General features: G+C 37.8%; 2 protein-coding genes across 2 annotated transcripts in view; one reads left to right on the top strand and one right to left on the bottom strand.

Moving 5' to 3' along the window:
* LOC139818258 (galectin-4) overlaps positions 1-20,619 on the bottom strand; it is a 115,770-nt gene that overhangs the window by 73,232 nt on the left and 21,919 nt on the right. Inside the window, exon 3 of the mRNA XM_071786876.1 lies at positions 13,992-14,202. Within this exon, the coding sequence (XP_071642977.1) occupies positions 13,992-14,202 (211 nt within the window). The remainder of the gene's footprint in view (positions 1-13,991; positions 14,203-20,619) is intronic.
* Positions 17,506-20,323, top strand: LOC139817749 (uncharacterized). Its single transcript, XM_071786042.1, has one exon. It carries the CDS (start codon positions 18,152-18,154, stop codon positions 20,321-20,323), a length of 2,172 nt encoding a protein of 723 aa, XP_071642143.1. The 5' UTR covers positions 17,506-18,151.

The raw sequence follows: 20,619 nt of genomic DNA, 5'->3' as shown, positions 1-20,619 counted from the left end.
AAAGAAGATTATAAGAGAGAAAAAAAGAAGTATAAAAAAATGTGTAAGAAGAAAAAGGAAGAAAAAAATAGAAATCTGCTGGAAGAGGCAAGAAAGGCGAAAACAGAGAAGCAAGTGTGGGAAGTAATAAACAAGGAAAAGAAAAAAAGGGTAGAAATTAATAAAAAGATAACAATAGAGGAGTGGGATAAATACTTTAGGGAGATGTTAGAAAGAACGAAATACAAGCAAAAAAGAAAGATAGGTGGGAGAGCAGGGGGCGGAAAGGAAAGTAAAAAAAGGGGAAGAGATAAAATAGGACGAGGTAGAGAGAGTGCTGAAAAAAGGTAAAACGGCGGGAGAAGACAAGATAGGAAATAAAGTGTGAATTTATGTGGAAAGTGGTTTAAAAAAGGAGTTATGGGAAATATGCAGGAGAGTATGGAAAGGAGAGGGTTTCCCAGAGGCGTGGAAAGACGGAGTAGTGATTCCAATAGCGAAAAAGAGATGGGCAAAAGAGGTGAATGAGCATAAAGGGATCACGCTGATGCCGACGGCGTACAAAGTGTATACTTCGGTATTAGCAAATAGGTTGAAGGAAGAGATGGAGGAGAAAAGAATGATACCAGGAAGTCAGGCAGGGTTTAAGAAGGGAAGAGAAGTGGTGGACAACGTTTACATACTGAATTATGCGATAGGGAAGCGATTAAAGAGGAAAAAGAAGGTGGTGGCTGCTTTTGTAGATCTAAGGGCGGCATTTGATTCAGTGAACAGGAGGGTTTTGGGAAGATGTCCGAAAAAATCAGGAGTGAATGAGAGGTTGAGAAAGAGGATCATGGAAATATACGAGAAAACAAGAAATGTAGTGAGGGTGGAGGAAAAATACGGAAAGAAATTTTGAGTCCAATGCTGTTCAATTTACTGGTAGCGGACATAGAGATAAAGCTGGGAAGAGATAGAATGGGAGGGGTACAAGTAGGAGGAAAAAATTAAGGGTACTAGGGGAGAGTTTCTCCGTAGCCCTCGGCGGGGGAACAGGTGGATAAGTAGTAGGAGAGTGAAAGGAAATGAAGGGAGAGATTGAGAGGTGAGGAAGGTGTTGATGGAAGGGGGTAGATAGGGGAGTGTGAAAGAAAGACGGGAGAATGAAGGTGAAGCGGAAGGTGGTCTGGAGGAGACGGGAAACGTTGGTGAAGAGACACGTGGAAAGTGAGGTTAGGGAGAAGGGCGGGATTGAAGGAACGGTGGTAGCAGCCCAGGTTACACGACGAGGGAACTGAGCGAGTTGGTAGCAGGGAGTATCGATCGGGCGATCGATCGACCTGTCGAGACAGAGGGTTTGTCGATGGTGGCGCGGCAGGTGCGGAACGGAGCAGGGAGTTGTCTCGACAGATCGATGGATCGAACGATTGAAGGGGCCGGACAGATAGATAGGTGATGGAAGGAGAAGGAGAGAAGGCAACGGAGAAGTAGAACGAGGAAGGAGAGGAGGTGACGAGCGTGCGTGAGCTGGACTTTGGTGGCAAGGAGAAGGGAGGGGAGTGGGAAGGGGGAAGATGGACGAGGATAAAGCGATGGAGGCGAGGGTATGGATATGGATACGGACGAGGACGAGGGCCATAGGAAGAAAGGAGAGTAAGAGGGAGGAAGAATGGAAAGGAGAAAGAAGGGGAGGAATTAAGGAGGAACGTGATTATAAGGGTTGAGAAGGAGAAATGGGGAGGTAAGGAGTCAAATTGGGAGAAGACGAGGACAGGTCGGTGGAGGCAAGGGACAAAGAGAGAAGGCAGAGAGAGGGGAGATTAGAAAAAAGGATGGTGGAAAGCAGAAACGAGGAGCGGGCGGAGGAGGACGAACTAACGAGAGGGATGGAGGAGAAACTTCTGATGACTTCAGACGAGAAGAAGGAGGACAAGAGGAAAGGGCTGTAGGACGAAGGGGGCGAGGCGAGACAGGAAGGATCGAGGCAGAGCGACGAAGACTCTGAGGAAGCAGAGAAGATAAGAGAGGGTGGGGGGGGGGGAAACGGGGAGGAAGAATAAAAAAAAATGTAAGGTCGCAAATGGCCAGGATAAAGGGGTTGTTTTGCTTTTTGTAGAGGTTTATGTAAGTTCCTCAGACAAAAACGCCTTGTAAACCCTACGGGGATAGACAATAAACCAATACAACTAAGGGTACTAGGGCATGCGCGGACGATGTAGTGATTCTAGCAGAGGATGAGGAGGGAATGAAATGGTTGTTGAAGAGGTTAGAGAGGTATTTAGAGAGGAAGGGATTGGAATTGAATGTGGACAAGACAAAGATAGTAAAATTTGGGAAAAGAGGTGGAGGCGGAAGAAAGGAGAAATGGTAGTAAAAAAGTAAGAAATTAGAAGAGGTAAGGGAGTTTAAATATCTAGGATACTGGTTCAATTAAAATGGGGGGCAGGAGTTAAAGGTGAGGGAAAGGGTAAAGAAGGCAATGGGGGTAATGGGGCAGGTATAAGGAATAGGAAAAGGAAAGTTTGGCGGAGACTGAAAAAGGAGAATGAAGTTGTTCGATTATTTGATAAGAAGTGTTTTAAGCTTCGGGTCAGAGGTGGGGGTGGAAAGAATGGAGACAGATAGAGAGGATGCAAGAAAAATGTATCAGATGGGTACTGGGGCTGGATGGGAGGACGCCAGGTTACATGGTGAGAGAAAAGGGGAAGAGGGACAAGTTGAGGACAAGGATGGGAAAAAGAGCACTGGGATATGAGGAAAAACTGGAGGGAGGAGGGGGCAGTGAGTGGGCAAGGAGATGTTGGAAAGAGATAAAAGAAATAGAAGATGGGAAAGGATCTAAATGGGAGGAACAAAGGAAGGAATTTTATAGAAAGAGAGGAGTCTCTGTGGAGTGGGTGAGGAGGCAGAGGGAGGAGGGTCGAGAGGTTAGAGGAGAAGTGGAGGAAAGAGACAGAGAGGTACAGCAGCAGGAGAGATATGGAAGGATAAGTAAGTCCAGATGGAACAGATGGTACAGAATAGTGGGAACAATAGGGTTACCGAGGTACTTAAAGGAAAGGGGAAGAGAGGAAAGAATGATTAGAGTCGCGAAGTTCAGGTTGGGTAATGAGATGAGAGAGGGTAGGTATAGAGACCCTCTAATAAGAGTCTGGCCACAACTGGATGGTCGCCATTTATGCGTGGAATCACACGAGTGAGAAAGCAATATGCTCACCGTCTCACTCGGTTGACGCATGCGCACACTTAACCTACTTCTTTGTGACGTACCACTTCATGAATAGCTGTATTTTAACATTACAAATCTTTTTTTAAAATAATTATTATCAAAAAATACCAAATAATTTATACGTGGTCTGATTAAACGTATTTTTGTCGACTTCGATCTTCTAAGATCATAACCTTTGTATAAACTTTTATTAATAAATAATAAAAAATTAATAATTCCATCCATGTTAAAACTATATGTTTTTGAGAGAGATATATATTTTAATTTATATCACAGTATAGAGTATATCGTCGCTTCCGAATAAAAGGGCGTTAACTTGGAAGCCGGTTGAAAAAGGCGTTAACTCGGAAGCCGGTTGGAAAAGACGTTAACTGGGAAGCCGGTTGGAAAAGGCGTTAACTCGGAAGCCGGTTGGAAAGGGCATTAACTCGAAAGTCGGTTGGAAAAGGCGTTAGCTCGGAAGCCGATTGAAAAAGGCGTTATCTCGGAAGCCGGTTGGAAAAGGCGTTATCTCGGAAGCCGGTTGGAAAGGGCGTTAACTCGAAAGCCGATTGAAAAAGGCATTAACTCGGAAGCCGGTTGAATAAGGCGTTAACTCGCGCGCTCTAATTTTTCGCGTCAATTTAAGTTGGCAGTACTGCTGAAATAATGTTGGTGCTTGATTTATATTTATAACATAAATCATATTGAAACGAAAAATTATTAGCATGCGCATATAGGTTTTCGAGGGTGCTGATTACGAATTTGATGTCAAAAATCTTGTATTCTAAATAATATTATGCTTTTTCATAAAGAAAAAAACTCATACAAAAAAGCATAACATTTTAATCTATCGATGGAATGATATATTTAATAACATAAATTATTATAAATAATACAAATTCAGTCTTTATAAAAATTTTACAATGAGAAATTTTTCATGTTTTTACATTGCTCAATAAATATGATTCCATTTTTAATTTACTAATTTTTATGAATTAAAAGTTAATAAATATCTATCGAGTATTGTAAAAAACATGGTGGGTCATGAATGACCCATGATTGCTCTTTCTCTCTCTCCCCCTCCCTCTCTCTATTAGAATGAAATAAATTATATACAATGCATATTTGTATATATATACATATGTATTTTTATTTACTATAATATAATTATTAACAGAACATAAACATATAAAATTAACGAAAAGAAAATATTGTCTTTTAATAATGCAAAACTTAAACTATATTTGCATGAAAAAAATTTATTCCATCAATTTAAAATAAAAATCATGAAATTCAAACACCAACATTATTTCAGCAGTACTGCCAACTTAAATTGACGCAAAAAATTAGAGCGCGCGAGTTAACGCCTTATTCAACCGGCTTCCGAGTTAACGCCTTTTTCAACCGGCTTCCAAGTTAACGCCCTTTTATTCGGAAGCGACGATATATCATGCATCAACATACATATAATGACACATTATGTATATTTTAACATCGAGAAATGTTTTATGCGCTTCTGTGATGTCTACCCAGATAGCAACGTGTCTGCATTGTTGCTGGCATGTTGCCAACAACATAGTATGTGTTGCTACCAGAATTGTAGCAACTGAGTCCGCATTTGTCAGCAAGTTGATGCCTTTACGATATAACAATTTTGTATAGCAACTTGTTAGCAACTTATGCTGCGGTCTAAAATTGTCTGATTCAAAATTCGAGCTGTTGCTGTAATAATTCATAAGATCACACAATGCTGTCATATTGCTAGCAACGCGAAGTAAATTTAATGCTGCTCTTTTGCCGATAAATTGCTGGCAATACATATATCCAATGTTGCCTGTGTTGCTTTAAATATTAAATTACTCAAAAACAATTGAAGCAAATATACGGCAAGTTGCTAGCATCATAAGCAATCACAAGTTTACGCGATTTTGCTCAGACACGCTTGGCTATCTGAGTATATTTCACAAAATAGAAATGGAATCCCTAAACGATTTCGAGGAGCACATAATATCGTGAAAAACACGTTGTCTGATTCACCCGATTCGATTTATATAAATGATAAAACGAAATTAACTGATGTGTCTAATGAAACACATCAAACTCGAACTGGTCGATTTCTTCATCATGTCATTTTAAACCGTGGTGGTCGGTTATACATTTGTCTAAAGAGACATGGCGCAACATTTCTATATGCGAAACACGATCTGTAGAAAGTATACGACATTAAACCCTGAATGAACAAATATTATTTATAATGAAATATGGAAACAACTAAAATTATATCGTGTTACCATGCCTTCAAATCTGAGAAAATCAACCATATTCTAGGCGAAATATATCTAAAAATAAAAGGAAAATGTGCAAAATGTGGTACACATTTTAATATGTATAGTATCCATGTTTCAAGAGATGAAGACTCGTATGTAGATTCATATTTCTACATATGATACGAAGGAAATTACTCATTATAAAAAGCGACAATACGTATAATATTGAAAGAAGTCGTGTAGTCAAAGATTTACATGTAATGTAGTCAGCATATGGCTGGAGGAAAGAGAGGGCAAACAAAATAAATGATATTTGGCGATATAGAGCTAGCGCATTTGTACAGCGAATCTGTATTGCGCAAAGCGAATCAATTTACTTAGACGCTAAAAAAATAGACCTTGGCAATACGTCTGATCCAATTGCATCAGTTTTGCAATTAAAATATAAGCCAGAGTTTTCTGGAATCATACGAAATAGGATTAGACAAATTTTTTGTTATTTATTTCAATCCGAACAGTTATTTTTATATCAAAGTACAATAAACAAACAGAGAGAACGGGCATGCTAAAATATAGCAATGGAATCTCTGATAAAAAATATTAAAAAACTTGACGACTCTACATATTACTTATTTTTATATCAAACAGTCGATCGTTCCATTTAAAACGAAAATTTGACCTGTGTTGCAAATTGTGATGATTATGCAGTACAGGGAACTACCCTCCGATGATTTTGACCTTGACATATGTTGTCAAGATAGGTGTGTGAAAGCGTGCAAGTCGCAATTGTATAGAAGTTTCAATTGCACTCGCCAGTCGATTCGCCGGAACGGCCCAGCGCTGAGCCCGGAATGCGCGTGACGCGATTATGACAATCGCCAGAGGATCGGAGTAGGCACTCACAAAATAAAGATCAGAATTCGACAAACTTGTCAAACAGCACTATTTATTATGCTCACAAATAAAGTATCTTTCGCGTTAGAGTTTATATAGTCTTGATTCGAGCGAACGGTCACCTTGGCGCGTGACGTCACTCGCGGCGTGGAGTCACACTTGACTCGCGGGCAAGCCGTCGGTTACTCCGAATGACTTTGCTCGGTTTTCCGCAGGAGTAATAACAGTGATTGAATCCCGTGTGTCTCAATGCAACACAGGCGGAGATGTAGGACAGCGTTATGATCTGCTAGTAATGCATGCCGGAGAAACACCGCGCGATCACCACTTTTCGGGATTCGCGGAGACGACGAGCTTGCCCGACAATTTCGGTACGCCGACTGAATACGCGTCGCGCTGCTCCGAACGGTAACGCGTTCGCCTGATCGTTGCTGGTTGTACGAAAAACAAGTTAAGGACCGCCCATCACGGCAACCGAACAATAGGGCCATGCGACGATCACGCGAGAAGCAAGCTTCTCGAAACTTTGTTTGCGCGACGAAACAAATTTAAGAACAAATAAACGATCGAGCTCGTTCTCGAACAATAGGTAACCCTTCTGAGTGACTTTCAGAAGGTTTAGCCCTCGGTCATTGTTTGTTAAAAAGTTATTAACGAAAAAGTTTGAGAAATTTGCCAGTTTGGGTCAGTGCTAAAGGAAGTAATTTGCAGGTATGTGTCTATACACAACACATGTAGGCGGGGGAGGGACTACCGCCTCTCCACCGCAGGCAGGGGTGGGTGGAAGTGGACCTGGGTTTGCGTGGAAAGTTAAAAACCCGTTTTTTCTTTTTTCCTCGCTTTGTGTGGAAATGCTTAACATCTGTAACAGAAACAATTTGTTAAACCAGAGAATAGTTAGTAGGTATATTGAAAAGTATATGTACAATTTTATTATTTACAAAGTATAAATACAAAGTAGTCTCTGGTTTACCACCCAAACCTAATTTTCCCCGCGAACCGAGATCTACCCCCCACCCACCCCCGCCTACATGTGTACCGTCTATACACCCATATCAGTAAATTACTCGTTTGATTTGTAAGAGAAAAATTGTTTTAATTGTATATAATTAATATATGTAAAACTGTGGATGAAATAACAGTTTTATAAGGTATTATAATGTACTTTAAGGGAAGTTTATACACGCAATGATTAGTGGCGCCAACTGACTGGCATTCATTGGCGCTAGAAACCGATTAGAAAACTCACAAGTGTTTACACAGTGATGCTATTGAACTATTTGACGTATAATATGGAAAATACTTAACATTTATTAATTAAACACACAGTAAATGACAGCAAGCATATAACCTCAAATTTTGAGGTTACATGCTTTGACCAATAACCGCTAGTAAACGCCTCATTACTAGCGCCAGCTTATATCAAGTGTTTACACTTGCGCGCATTTTTACTAGCGCTAATTAATTGGCGCCATTAATCATTGCGTGTGAAAACTTCCCTTTACTGTCTAATACAGCAAAGTGTCTAGACATTGGGCACATGCTGTAATTTAATCTTTAAATTAAAAATTATAGCACACACACACACACACACACACACACACACACACACATAAGCGCGCGCGAAGGGGTGCAAGGGGGGGCCTTCTGCCCCCCTCCGCCGGTAGGCAGGCTGGACCTCGCTTTACAACTTAGTACTTTGTAAGTTGTGAAACGAGGTCCTAACCCTGGGTCCTGTGAACTGGCACATCATACCTAAAAATCTAAAAGTTTTTTTAGAGTTCTGACTTTTTTTCGAATAGTTCTAGAGTTCTAGATAAGCATTTTAAATAGTTCCGGATGATTAATTACAAAAAAAATCGAATTTGAAAATATGGTGCGCTAAGTTCACGCAACGCACCAAATCGTGAAACTCAATTATTTCTTCGGAGTTCTAGTTTGTTTTACAATAGTTCTACAGTTCTGTATCAAATATATCAATGCTAGTGCCCAAACTGTAACACCTATCTAAGAAAGGTAACAGTTCCGACCGGATCGTATTTTTGCGACTTTTCCACGTAGTTTTGCAAAAAATTTTAATCACTTTCTAGTAATGCAATTATTTTTAAGATAAAAACCATATTTAACACATAAGAAGAAATTTTTATTTAAGAAAACCTTTTTTACACGTTCTAGCCGATCTGATAAGAGTTCTCCGTAGTGTTCCCAAAATTCTACTAAAAAGTCATATAAGTTTTGTCCGTAAAATAATTATTTTTCAAGTTTTTGCCGTTTTTTAACATTTAAAAATCAACTTTTCGACAATTTTTGACAATTCTGTGAGTTCTATTATAATTTTCCTACAGTTCTGAACGTGTCCTAACGTTCTCCGAAGAGTTCTGGCGATAAGCATTATTTCGTTATTTTTTAAATAATTAAATAATTATTTAAATAGTTACGAATCAAATTTTATTTGTGAATTATAATACCAGCTTTAAATCACGAATCAAATTTTAATTATGAATTAAAGCCTGTGTAATTCACAAATCAAAATTGATTTGTGAATTAAAGATTAGTATAATTAATAATTTAAAATTGATTTATGATTTATTCGTGAAAATTTAAATTAAAATTTGACTTAATTATTTGCAACCCTGAGCGATGGAACGGTATAGCCCGGGAGGTAAAGGCCAAAATTGGACATGATGTTATTAAACTTGGTAAGCCATTTTTTCTCGTATTACCTGCAGGTTTAATAAAGTGATTCCTGGGGGTCACTTTTCATTACATGTTTAGAGGGTCGCCAGACTCATGCCGTCCCGGCTGACAGCCGCCAGACTCTGTCAATATTGTTTTTTATTAACTAAACATTGTACATAAAAAGTCTCAGCTTTAATAAAATCATTCCAATGTGTTCATTTTTATGACAAGGTCAACGGCGTCCCGACGCCCGACGCCCGTCGTCCCGGAAGAGGCCGCAGCCAGACTCTGCATTTCGTCATTTTCAGCACTAAAATAAGAGAAAAAATGGCTTTCCAAGTTTAATAACATCACTGACCGATTTTGGCCTCTACCTCCCGGGCTCTTACAAGAGTTTCCCTGAAGCATTTCAAGGTGTTCAGCAGTAGATGTTTCGTACATGTTCCAGCGGAAAGAAGAAAGAAACTTGATCAGACTGTAACAGAGATGATTTTCATGGTGTACGACGACGAGTCAAAAGCATTTCGTTTTTTTATCCTGTCACGAAAAAGTAAGTAATCAGTCGTGATGTCAAGTTTGATCAAATAAATTCAAATAAAACAGTTCAGCAAGATGTGGACATAAATTTAGAATCATCAGTAAAGGAAGTACGGCGATGAAGCGAATGATACCAGCGTTCAGGAGGAGTAAGTTCATCAAGTCGAAGCACAATCAGTAAAAATAACAGAAACTCCACGTGTCTCACAAAAAACAACGAAAGGAAAACCACCAAAACGTCTGATTGATGAAATGCTTGTGGCAAAGCAAGAGATTAAAGACCCAAAAACTCATCAATCACATGCAGAGAAAAGGACGAATGGATTAAAGCTATGTACGAAGAGATACAATCACATGAAAGGAATGGTACATGGCAGTTGACAGACCCACCAGATGACAGAAAAGTAATAGGGAGCAAGTGGGTGTATAAGGTAAAAACAAATACCGATGGAAGCATCTAGCGCTTCAAGACAAGAGTTGTAGCTCAAGGCTTTTCCCAGAAATTTGGAACCGACTACAATAAAGTTTTCGCACCAGTGGTTCGACAATCTACATTTAGGACTCTGTTATCAGTGGCAAAGAAGATACTAATGGTTTAACACTTGGACGCAAAGACGGCATTTCTAAATGGAAGGCTTAATGAAACTATTTTTATAAAGCACCTCCAGGCTTTAATAAGAACAATCTAAATCAGGTATGTCTACCGAAGAAAAGTATTTATGCATGGTCTCAAGCAGGCAGCAAGAGCTTGGAATGAGACAATTTATGAAGTATTGATCGAAGCGGGTTTTATACAAAGTAAAGCTGATCTGTACCTGTTTAAAAATAACCGCGTAAAGTACGATCGCGAGGAAAGGTAGAGAGCAATAAAAAACAAACGGCGCTTGTCGTTGTCAAGGGCGCACTTCCGACTTCTGATTTTCTCAACGAAGAAGACTAAGCGACGATCGTCTCTCGGTGCGTCGTTTTCGGCCATTCAGTCTTTACAGTTCGAGCTAGCAACACGTTTTGATTAACGTGCTTTTACGTTTTGTAACATTGTGTTAACAGTTTAGATTGAGTGATTTCATTGTAAAGAGTCGTGTTAACTGCTTTGCGTGCGCTCTCAAATCATCTATTCTTGATTGTGAACGGCGAATTCCAACGAGAGTTGACGAAAAGAGATTTCCATCGCATAACGACTACGGATTGTTCCGGCCATTTTGTGAGCTCCTCCATACAACGAAGGAGCACCCTCGCCAGCCGTCCATAGGAATAATTGAGAGAAAGGAATGATGCCGACACGACATCATTCAGCCAGCTCCTAGTGCCGACGCCAGGAACCACGAGAGATCTTCTCTCTGCCTGTTCGGTTCGACGAACCGTTCATCCTGAACACAGATATTTAGTAGTGTTTCAATGAAACCCGAGAAGAGTTTGTGATGTAACTCTCTTGGTTTCAGAAACATCACTCAATCGATCAAGATTCGAGCCAATTCCATGCAAGACGTTAATATAGAAAGATTTTGTAAGAACAAGACGTTAATTTTAATTTACACTAACTAAAATAAGACGTTCTTTTTATTGTAATCTATGTTAAGTAAAATCATTCAGTTACTTTAATTATAATTTACAATAACTTAACAAACGTTTGTCATTGCTCAATTTAAGGGAATCTTCACTGTAATTTATTCCATCAGAATTTCAGTTAACATCTGTTTAACGCATCTAACCAAAGCATTGTTAAATTCCGTTGATATTTGTGTAATTAATCAAAAGAGATTAATTAGAATATTTAGAGATTGTTTGCGTGATATTTGATATATTGTGCGTGCTCTGATGTGATATTTAACATATTGTGCAAGTTCTGATGTGATATTGGACATATTGTACATGTTCTGACGTGATATTTGATATATTATGCATGCTCTGTTGTGATAATTGCATAATTTTCATGCCTTGATATGTTTATATATGTTTAGATATATTCTGATAAACTAAATTAATATTTTGTACATGCTTCTTCAAACAGAACACAAAGATAATAGTTCATTTCTTATAAATACAATTTAATTCTAGTTCACATGGTCCTTCGGCTTAATTAAAGATTACCATTTTCTTCAAATTCAAGTCATTTATAATTTAATAGCTTACATTATTCAATAACACTCCATTTCGTTGATTTATACTTTTATAGTTTAATGTAATTAACAACTTAAAGATAAACAAGAACTTCACCTTCTTCTTATCAGAATATATCTGTTTGAATTTATTTATGATATACATATATTTAATTATGTATAGTTTTAAACGTTGATAACTCATGCTGCATTTTACTCACTCATTTATAAAAAGAGTGTTCGAACAATTATAAACGAATTATTGATCTCAATTGGTATTGCTCTTTCCCTTTCTCGTACAGTTCAATACAGAGCCTTTTAACAGTACCTGTATTCGAAAAAAATAGAAAACGATTGGTGCTATATACATACTCATTTGCGTCGACGATGTTGTGGTGGCGTGTAAGTTAAGAGATCAAATAAAGACAATTGAGAGAATTTTTTCAGCAAAGTTTGAGATGCAAAACCTCGGAAAAATAAAACAATATCTTGGCATTAAGGTGGACACAAGACGAAGGTGGAAATTTCGAGCTTTATCAATCAGAATATATTGAGAGGATTGCATCAAGTTTTGGTTTACAAATCGCAAAAGGAGCGAACACACCGTTGGACGTCGGGTATTACAAGTCATCAACAAAATCAGATCAAATGCGTAACAACGGCCATTACAAAAACTAATTGGATGCCTATTGTATGTGTCAGTAAATTCATGACCAGATATCACGGCAAGTGTTAGCATTCTTGCGCAAAAGATTTCAAAAGAATATTAGAACAATTAAAACGCGTCGTCAAGTATCTAAAAGGCACATCAAAATTAAAATTGAATAATACAGCAAGTGACGAGAATGAATTAATCGGCGATGCAGACGCAAATTGGAGAGATCGTAGTACACAAAAGTCAAATAGTGGCAGCGCATTTTTTTACAATGGAGGTTTAATCAGCTGGTCATGTCGCAAGCAGGCATGCGTATCATTATCTTCAACAGAAGCAGAGTTTGTTGCACCTTCTGATACTTTGTCAAAAAGCATTTTTGGCTACAAAAATTTTTGAAGGATATGCATCAGAACATTGACTTTTCAACAACGATTCATGAAGACAACCAGAGCTGTTTGAAATTGGTACAAAAAAGAAAGATTTTCAAATAGGACCAAGCACATTGATACGAAATTCCATTTCATTAGGTATTATCTACATCGACAAGGGAATTATTCAATGTAAAGATTGTCCGACTGAAGAGATGATCGTGGATTTGTTCACAAAACCATTAATTGTCAGTAAGAAAGTGTAACATTGAATGATTGTTTAAACGAGGAGTGTTGGTAATATTGGATTTTTACGTTTAAACCCATATAACGATAAAGTATATAGATTCGAGTTATCTTTTGACCAATACAATCTGGTAATAATTTTAGTTCTTTTGGTTCATAGCGCTTTTGTTTACACTCGTCTCTCTCTCTCTCTCTCTCTCTCTCTCTCTCTCCCCTCCCTCCCTCCCTCCTTCCTTCCTTTTGTCTGTTTTTCTCACGAAATACTTCTTGTAACTGAGTTAGCTGAATAAAAAGCTGTATAATATATTCGACGTGTAGTTTAATGATTGCTATTGCTAACCTGAATAAGAGTGTTTAATAAAGGTACGTTACGGATCTGGCATTAAATTCTACAGAACCCTCCTTATTATAGTATATTATTTGAAAGGGAATGGAATAAGAAAAATTTTGGCGCAAACATAAATTTCCTTTATGTCCTTTCAAACGATATACTACAATATAAGAGGTTTCACTTAAAATTTTCAGCGCCCCAGAAGACACCAACTAAAAAATTTTAAATGAAACCCCTCATATTGTGTAGTATATTGTTTGAAAGGGCATAAAAGAAAAAAATTTCTGACGCAAACCAGAGGTCGATACGTTAACCCGTTCGGGAGTTATTTAAGGTCAAAGTTCGAAAAAGCCAATTTTTGACCTTAAATAACTCCCAGACAGGTCAACGTATCGACCTCTGGTTTGCGCCAGAATTTTTCTTATTTTATGCCCTTTTAAACAATATACTATAATATATGAGGTTTTATTTAAAAAATTGAAGGTGACATTCGCGTGACCTTCAAGCAACCATTCAAGATCAAATCATTGCTATCATTTTATTTCCCTCTTGCAACTAAAGTGTCCGAGCGTTTTTCGAATAAATTAGGTAAAATTCCAAAAAACACGCTTATTTTTTTGTTTTTAGTGGCCCACCAGTTCTAAAAATTAGAAAAAGATAAAAAAACAAGTTAAACAGAGTAAAATTAATCTGTTTGATAGAAGTGAGCATTAGTATTATAAGATATCCTGTATGCTTCTTACCTGAAATGCATCATTCGTACAGAAGATCATAAGATGTACATAAGTGTTTCGGCGGAAAATACATCCGCTTGGACCTGCAGGCGAACAGGTCTCTTCGTCCTCCCAGGATCCACGCACTTTCGTATTTCTAACAATATATCCTCTATCCAATCGTGGATTGAAATGCAGAGCAATGTTTCCAGCTGCTTTGCATATTAAATTTACCGAAAACCTGTCATGTGATTATATGAGTTAAAATGAGATCACGTTGCTTTTAGTCATAAGATTACGAAGAAAAACTTGATGAATACAATTATTTTAAGAACTATTTTTTAAAAATAGTTTCGGAGCACAATTTAATATAAAAAGTAAATAATTAATAGTTATATCTTGTATTCCTTATGTGTTTTTTATGTTAATAAGATTTTGGCTGCAGATGTTTTGTTATGTAATAATTTTGAGAAAAACTTCACCCATTTTCATAAGAATTTTGGGCTAGTCATCAATCATATATAATTTGGTAAATAATAATAGTAGTATTTAAAAAAATGGTTTTAGATTCTCAAACTTCCGCCGAAAGCAGATTTCCTAATGATATCATTTTATTCGTTTGATGACAAACAAATGTTGAATATCATTAATTTTACTAATTCATTATATTCCCACACAGCAAAATATATCTGAGATATAACCAGATATCTTTATGCCTACAATTTCAAGTCAAATGTAAGATATCTTATTTTCAGATATTCACAGAATATCTGCAAGACATCATTACTCAATATCACATTATATCTTTGAAAAAGACATTTCTGCAACATTTGCATTCGAATATATGGCCGATTCACGGTTAGCTCTTATATATATTTTATAAAGATTAACTCAAGTTTATTCGTAGCCAATAAAACAATCCGAGAGGACTTGGACGCCGTACGGATTCGTCCCAACAAAAACCACACGCCGCGAGGGAACTTAAAAAATTATCACCGGGCGACGCCGGAGGTAACGACCGCAGCGCGAAAACAACTCGCCGCGAGGGGACTTAGAAAACTTTTGCTGGGGCTGCGCCGGAAGTAACAACCGCGGCGCGAAAGCAACATGCCGTGAGGGGACTTAAAAAATTTTTGCTCAGGCGAGCGCTAGTAACATGCACTGCCGCGACGCGGCTATATGCGCCAGTACCTTCTCGCAAAAATCCTTACGCACTAGAATAAAAGGCGAGCCTGTAAGAACTTGGCTCTAATATTTTTCGTGATATCTCCGAGATATCATACAGTGCAGAAATGGCAAAATGCAAAATATTGGATTAGTATCAAAGCATAATTTTGAATTTATTGCGAATTTTTATGTAAAAAAACTTCTTTTACATCTGACGAAGGATTCAGAATTTCAGAATTGGTGACATAAAAATGAATTTCTTTTGAACTCTCAAGAATCATTTTAGAACAGAGAAATAAATACGGAAAAAAAATTAATTTGATAAATCAAGAATTTAAAAAAAATTCTTCTTTATTTTTCTTGCTATTTGAGTAGTATATAACATATCTGCTTTTAAATGAGGGATAGATATCCAATATATATGCAGAATCAGATATTATATCTAAGTAAGATAAAATTATCATAGCTTTTTATAATCTTGGAGATGTCTCTGAGATATTTTCATGCTATCTTGCGCAATCAGATATTCCGTCATTCAGATATCGTCTAGATATCTTGGTGATATATTTTGCTGTGTGAGTTGTCATGGTAAAAAGAATTGGAATCAGTGATGTCCATGACAATGATACCAATAAAGTCCGTCCTGGGTGGAGAGAGCATGAAGCGGCGAATGTAAGGGAGATCGGGGCTTGTTGGCACAAGAGGCAAGTTGGCAATGCGTTCCGTTTATGTATTTATAGCGAAAGAAACAATGGAAAAGTTATCACAAGATATCTCTTTTATGATATAGGTACTTTTCCCAAAGTTTTATATAAATCAAACAAGTATTACAGAAAAAGAGAAAACTCTAATACAAGAAATGGCAAGTTTTCGAGCGTTTTAAAATATCATATTAATAATGCTCTTCAACTTGAGAAGTAAATCAAAGTGACGTATTATTAGTTAAAAGAAAAGTTTCTGTTACTATACGACATGTCATTTTGAGGAACAGTAATTTATTGTAATAAAATGACTGAAATCAAAGGTATGTAGGGATAGGGTATGTTGGCTCATATCAAGACACGCTTAGCTTGACTTGTTGCTGCGCGCGTAAGACCTGTGTGAGCATGTGATTTGCTACCTACAATGATAAAAGCTAGATATATATGTATTAATATTTGGTAAAACTGAAGATTAAGGGCGACCTCACCGATTTCAATGACCTTGATGTATGTTGTCAAGATCATGACCCCGAGTGACCTTCAGAAGCTTTTAGCCATCGCTCGTTATTCGTTAAAAAGTTATTAACAAAAAAAGGTTTGGAAAATATAGCACCTATTTTGAGTATTGGAAGGCATAAATAACTAATATATATGTCAAAATAGTTCAATGCGCATACACTTTCCACGCAAAACAAGGTGCCACATAGGTTTGTGACGCGCTTTACAAGCTCAAAATATATAAACCTACTTAGTTTATTGTAATTCTTTATCATCCCCCTGCGGTCACATGGGTTTGTGGCGCGCTTTAAAAGTATTTAAGTGTTTAAAGCGCGTCAACTAACCTATGTGTTTAAAACGCGTCACTAACCTACATAGGTTAGTTGACGCGCTTTAAACACTTAAATACTTTTAAAACGCGTCCTTCCGAAGGTCACTCAGGAGGATGACCTTGACAACATATGTCAAGGTCAAGGTCATCGGAGGGTGGTCCCTATTACTGCATAATTACCGTTCTTTATGCCTTCCAATACTCAAAATAGCTGCTATATTTTCCAAACTTTTTTTTGTTAATAACTTTTTAACGAATAGCGAGCGACGGCTAAAACCTTCTGAAGGTCACTCGGGGTCATGACCTTGACAACATACATCAAGGTCATTGAAATCGGTGAAGTCGCCCTTAATCTTCAGTTTTACCTAATTTTTTTATGTTGAAGAAAGCTACATCTAAAATAGTTTACAATTGTTATTTTGCAACAGTATTTTGCTACTCGATCATTACAAAATAACTTTAAAAGATACAATCTTTATCAAGAAGTACATATCTGTTACCCGTTTTGTGTTTCTATTTTTATTAATTTAACATGGACTTTTGTCGCATAGCCAACTTACCCTACTATCGGGGCAAGTTAGCTACAATTCAGCATATTCGTATTTTACTTATTACAAAGAAACTGTACAGTCTACAGAAGCGTTTCTGGCATGAAAATGTAGAGAATGGTTCTTTCTATCATATTAGTACTGTTTAATCATAATAATTAGTTGTATAAAAACTCAAATGCCGAAATTATGAAAACGGTGCCAATGAGCCCCGGTTTCCCCTAGTGTCTCGCGCCAAGTACACGCGCAGCGCGAAACCGCCGTGACTCTTTTACGCGAACGCACGAGTTACAAGTACACGAGATTTTTAGATTAATAATAGTCCTTGCTTGCAATTCAAGATGTAATTGGTAATGTGAATACATGGCCCATTCAAAAAATGTTTTAGGATAAAAACATAAAGAATCACAATTTAAGCAGAAAACAGTTTGTGCTTTTGGTTAAACAGAGAATACTCTGTATTTATGTGTTGGCTGTATTTATATGTACACGTGGTAAATTTATTGCGCACTGAGTACCGCGCTGGGCTCCTATTGCCTCTCTCACACATATTGTCGATTTATACAATGAGCCTTTTTACTTTATATTTGTTACACGCAGGCTGAAAAATGCGTCGATTTTATTCTTTTTTTTTAATACATTTATTATTATTATGGCAGGTGCGCGGTTAGATTATTCAAGGATTGGATTAAGTACAATAAGATTCTCATTAGATGCAAGTTAAGTATCGAATTTTTACGGAAATGCATTAGGTATAATATCACACCGTCACACGTCTCGAATTTTCTATCGAACTTCGAGAATAATCTTGTCAGCCACAGGGCAATCGGCAAATATAAATATTGCAAACTTCGTTTCACTAGACAACTTATAAACATAGAACTCAGGGACAACTATTGCCGCGCTAGGTTTGCATACATACAAATATTTAGAATCTCGAAATCTATGTACAAGTGCGTACCGACGTCCGTCTGCAATTCGTTTTTTGAAAGACAGAGTGGCCCGTTGTCTTCCTTTTTTAGAAGTCACTTTTACAGAATCAACAAGAAATTTGAATTTTTTGTTTCGAAATCCATTGACCGGTCCGCAAATATTGGCACGATAAAATATTATTGTAACTTCCCCACGGAACATTCCAACCCACCTGAAGGCGGGGATTTCCAGTTTTCGTTTAAACCGACACACCGACTTTACAATGACAAAAGAACGGAAATTGAGATTAAGGTGAGTCCGGAGTCGTTTGTTGATACTCAGTCAACATTCATGCAGATTAATGACAAATGGTTCGTCAATTTGTCGTCTACAGTGATTCCGAAAGATATTCAATGCCTTCTGCAACTGGGGAATAATTTTAGTCTTCCGGTAACCAATAAGAATAGCGTAATGATAGAATTCATAAAGAGTATTGAAAATAATCTAAAAAAACACAGTTTAACACATCAAATTGCAATAAGAAACCGATTAATTAATATCATTAACAACCTCCCCAATTATTATTCTGTTCCGAAAAATATATTTAATACTAAAATTCAAAAACTTGTCTCTGACACAAAAATTTTTCTCAACGACAATCCAAATTTAATTCTTACAAGGGCAGACAAGGGGAATGTAACAGTGGCTCTTGACAAGAATAAATATATCAACGAAATTGAATCATTGCTGGGTGATAGAGAGACATATCAAGTCATAAACGTAGACCCTACAAATAAACTCACCGCCTATGCTAGGAAAATACTAACTAAGTGGAAAAAGTCTAACTTCATCTCGAATTCAACTTATAGGAGGGTATATTGCAGCGACGGAGTGTTGCCGAGAGCTTACGGGCTCCCAAAAATCCACAAGGCAAATTGTCCTTTTAGACTGATTATCTCTTCTCTGAATAGCCCTCTGTACGATCTTGCGGCCTTTCTCCACCGAATAATGATAGAGAATTTTCCGACGGCAAAAAGCCACATAAAAAACAGCTTCGAACTAGTTCAGAGACTGGCGAACACACGGATAGAAGACGGCTATAAGCTAATCTCTCTCGATGTTGTCTCCTTGTTCACTATATATAACGTCTCCGTTGAAATGGTGTTGGATAGCATTTCTGCCAGATGGAATTATATTGCAGCAAAATGCAAAATTCCGAAACCAGAATTTCTCACAACGGTCAAATTAGTGTTAAATTCTACTTTTTTTACCTTTAATGGCAGGATTTACCAACAAACCTTCGGGACACCCATGGGCTCTCCTTTGTCACCTATAGGAGCAGATATAGTTATGCAAGACTTGGAAAATAAAGCCCTTACAATTCTGAGATACACCCCCTCGTTCTTTAATAGATATGTCGATGACATTGCTCTTGCAGCTCCGTCCGCCCTGCTTCAGCACACTCTAGATGTATTCAACTCCTTCCACCCGAGATTACAGTTTACGATGGAGGTAGGAGAGGGAGACACATTAAATTTCTTGGAGGTCACGATGATCTTAAAACATAACCGGCTAACATTTGACTGGTTTCACAAACCAACTTTTTCCGGGAGGTACTTAAACTTTATGTCTCAGCACCCTACTTGTCAAAAAAGAGGGACAGTGATAGGCTTGATCGATAGAGTCTTTCGGTTATCTCACCCGTCCTTTCACGCCAAGAACTTCGGACTGGTCATTGAGATTTTACTCAACAATGGTTACCCTCTCGATTTTGTCTTTAGAGTCTTACATGAGCGACTTAAATTACTTGTGAACTATAGGAAAGACGGAGGGAACGACAACATGACCGAGAAGGAAATAACTCCATTTTTTACAATTCCATATGTTCCTAAGATCACGGAGCAATTCAGCAACATTAGTCGTCGCGTCATCGCGAGACAGTCTCTCTCGAGGATGGTACTCTCGTTCACAGGATTGCCTTCCTCTAAACGACTGCTGTTGCTCTTCCTACAATGCTCGCTATGTCGCCGCGCAATGGTGAACAAGCTCTGGTGCTTGGAGATCGGGCGAAGGTGGAGACAGGCGGCTAGACAGGAGCCACCGCAGACGCGTGTGCTGTCCGAACCAAAGTGCCAGTCGTACGTGGCCATTTGGTATCTCTACTACCGCTGGACAATCTTCCTCGCTCGTCGTACCAACGTCTAAACAAAATGGGAACGTTCATCAAAGCGCATAAAGACGTCCTCCCCAAAACCAAGCATAGAAACATCGTCTACAAGATTAACTGCAATAACTGCGACGCCTCATATGTAGGCCAAACGGGGAGACAACTAAAAACGAGAATAACGGAACACGAGAGTCATATTAGACGAAAGACTGCGGGCCATTCTGTCATTACTGATCATAGAAAAGCTTGTAATCATGATTTCAAATGGGATGACGTGCAAATTCTAGATAGTGAACAATATTATCATAAACGACTAATATCTGAGATGATATAG

Source organism: Temnothorax longispinosus, chromosome 8 (assembly GCF_030848805.1).
Source record: "Temnothorax longispinosus isolate EJ_2023e chromosome 8, Tlon_JGU_v1, whole genome shotgun sequence".
Classification (NCBI taxonomy): domain Eukaryota; kingdom Metazoa; phylum Arthropoda; class Insecta; order Hymenoptera; family Formicidae; genus Temnothorax; species Temnothorax longispinosus.
This window is presented reverse-complemented; position numbering and strand designations above follow the sequence as displayed.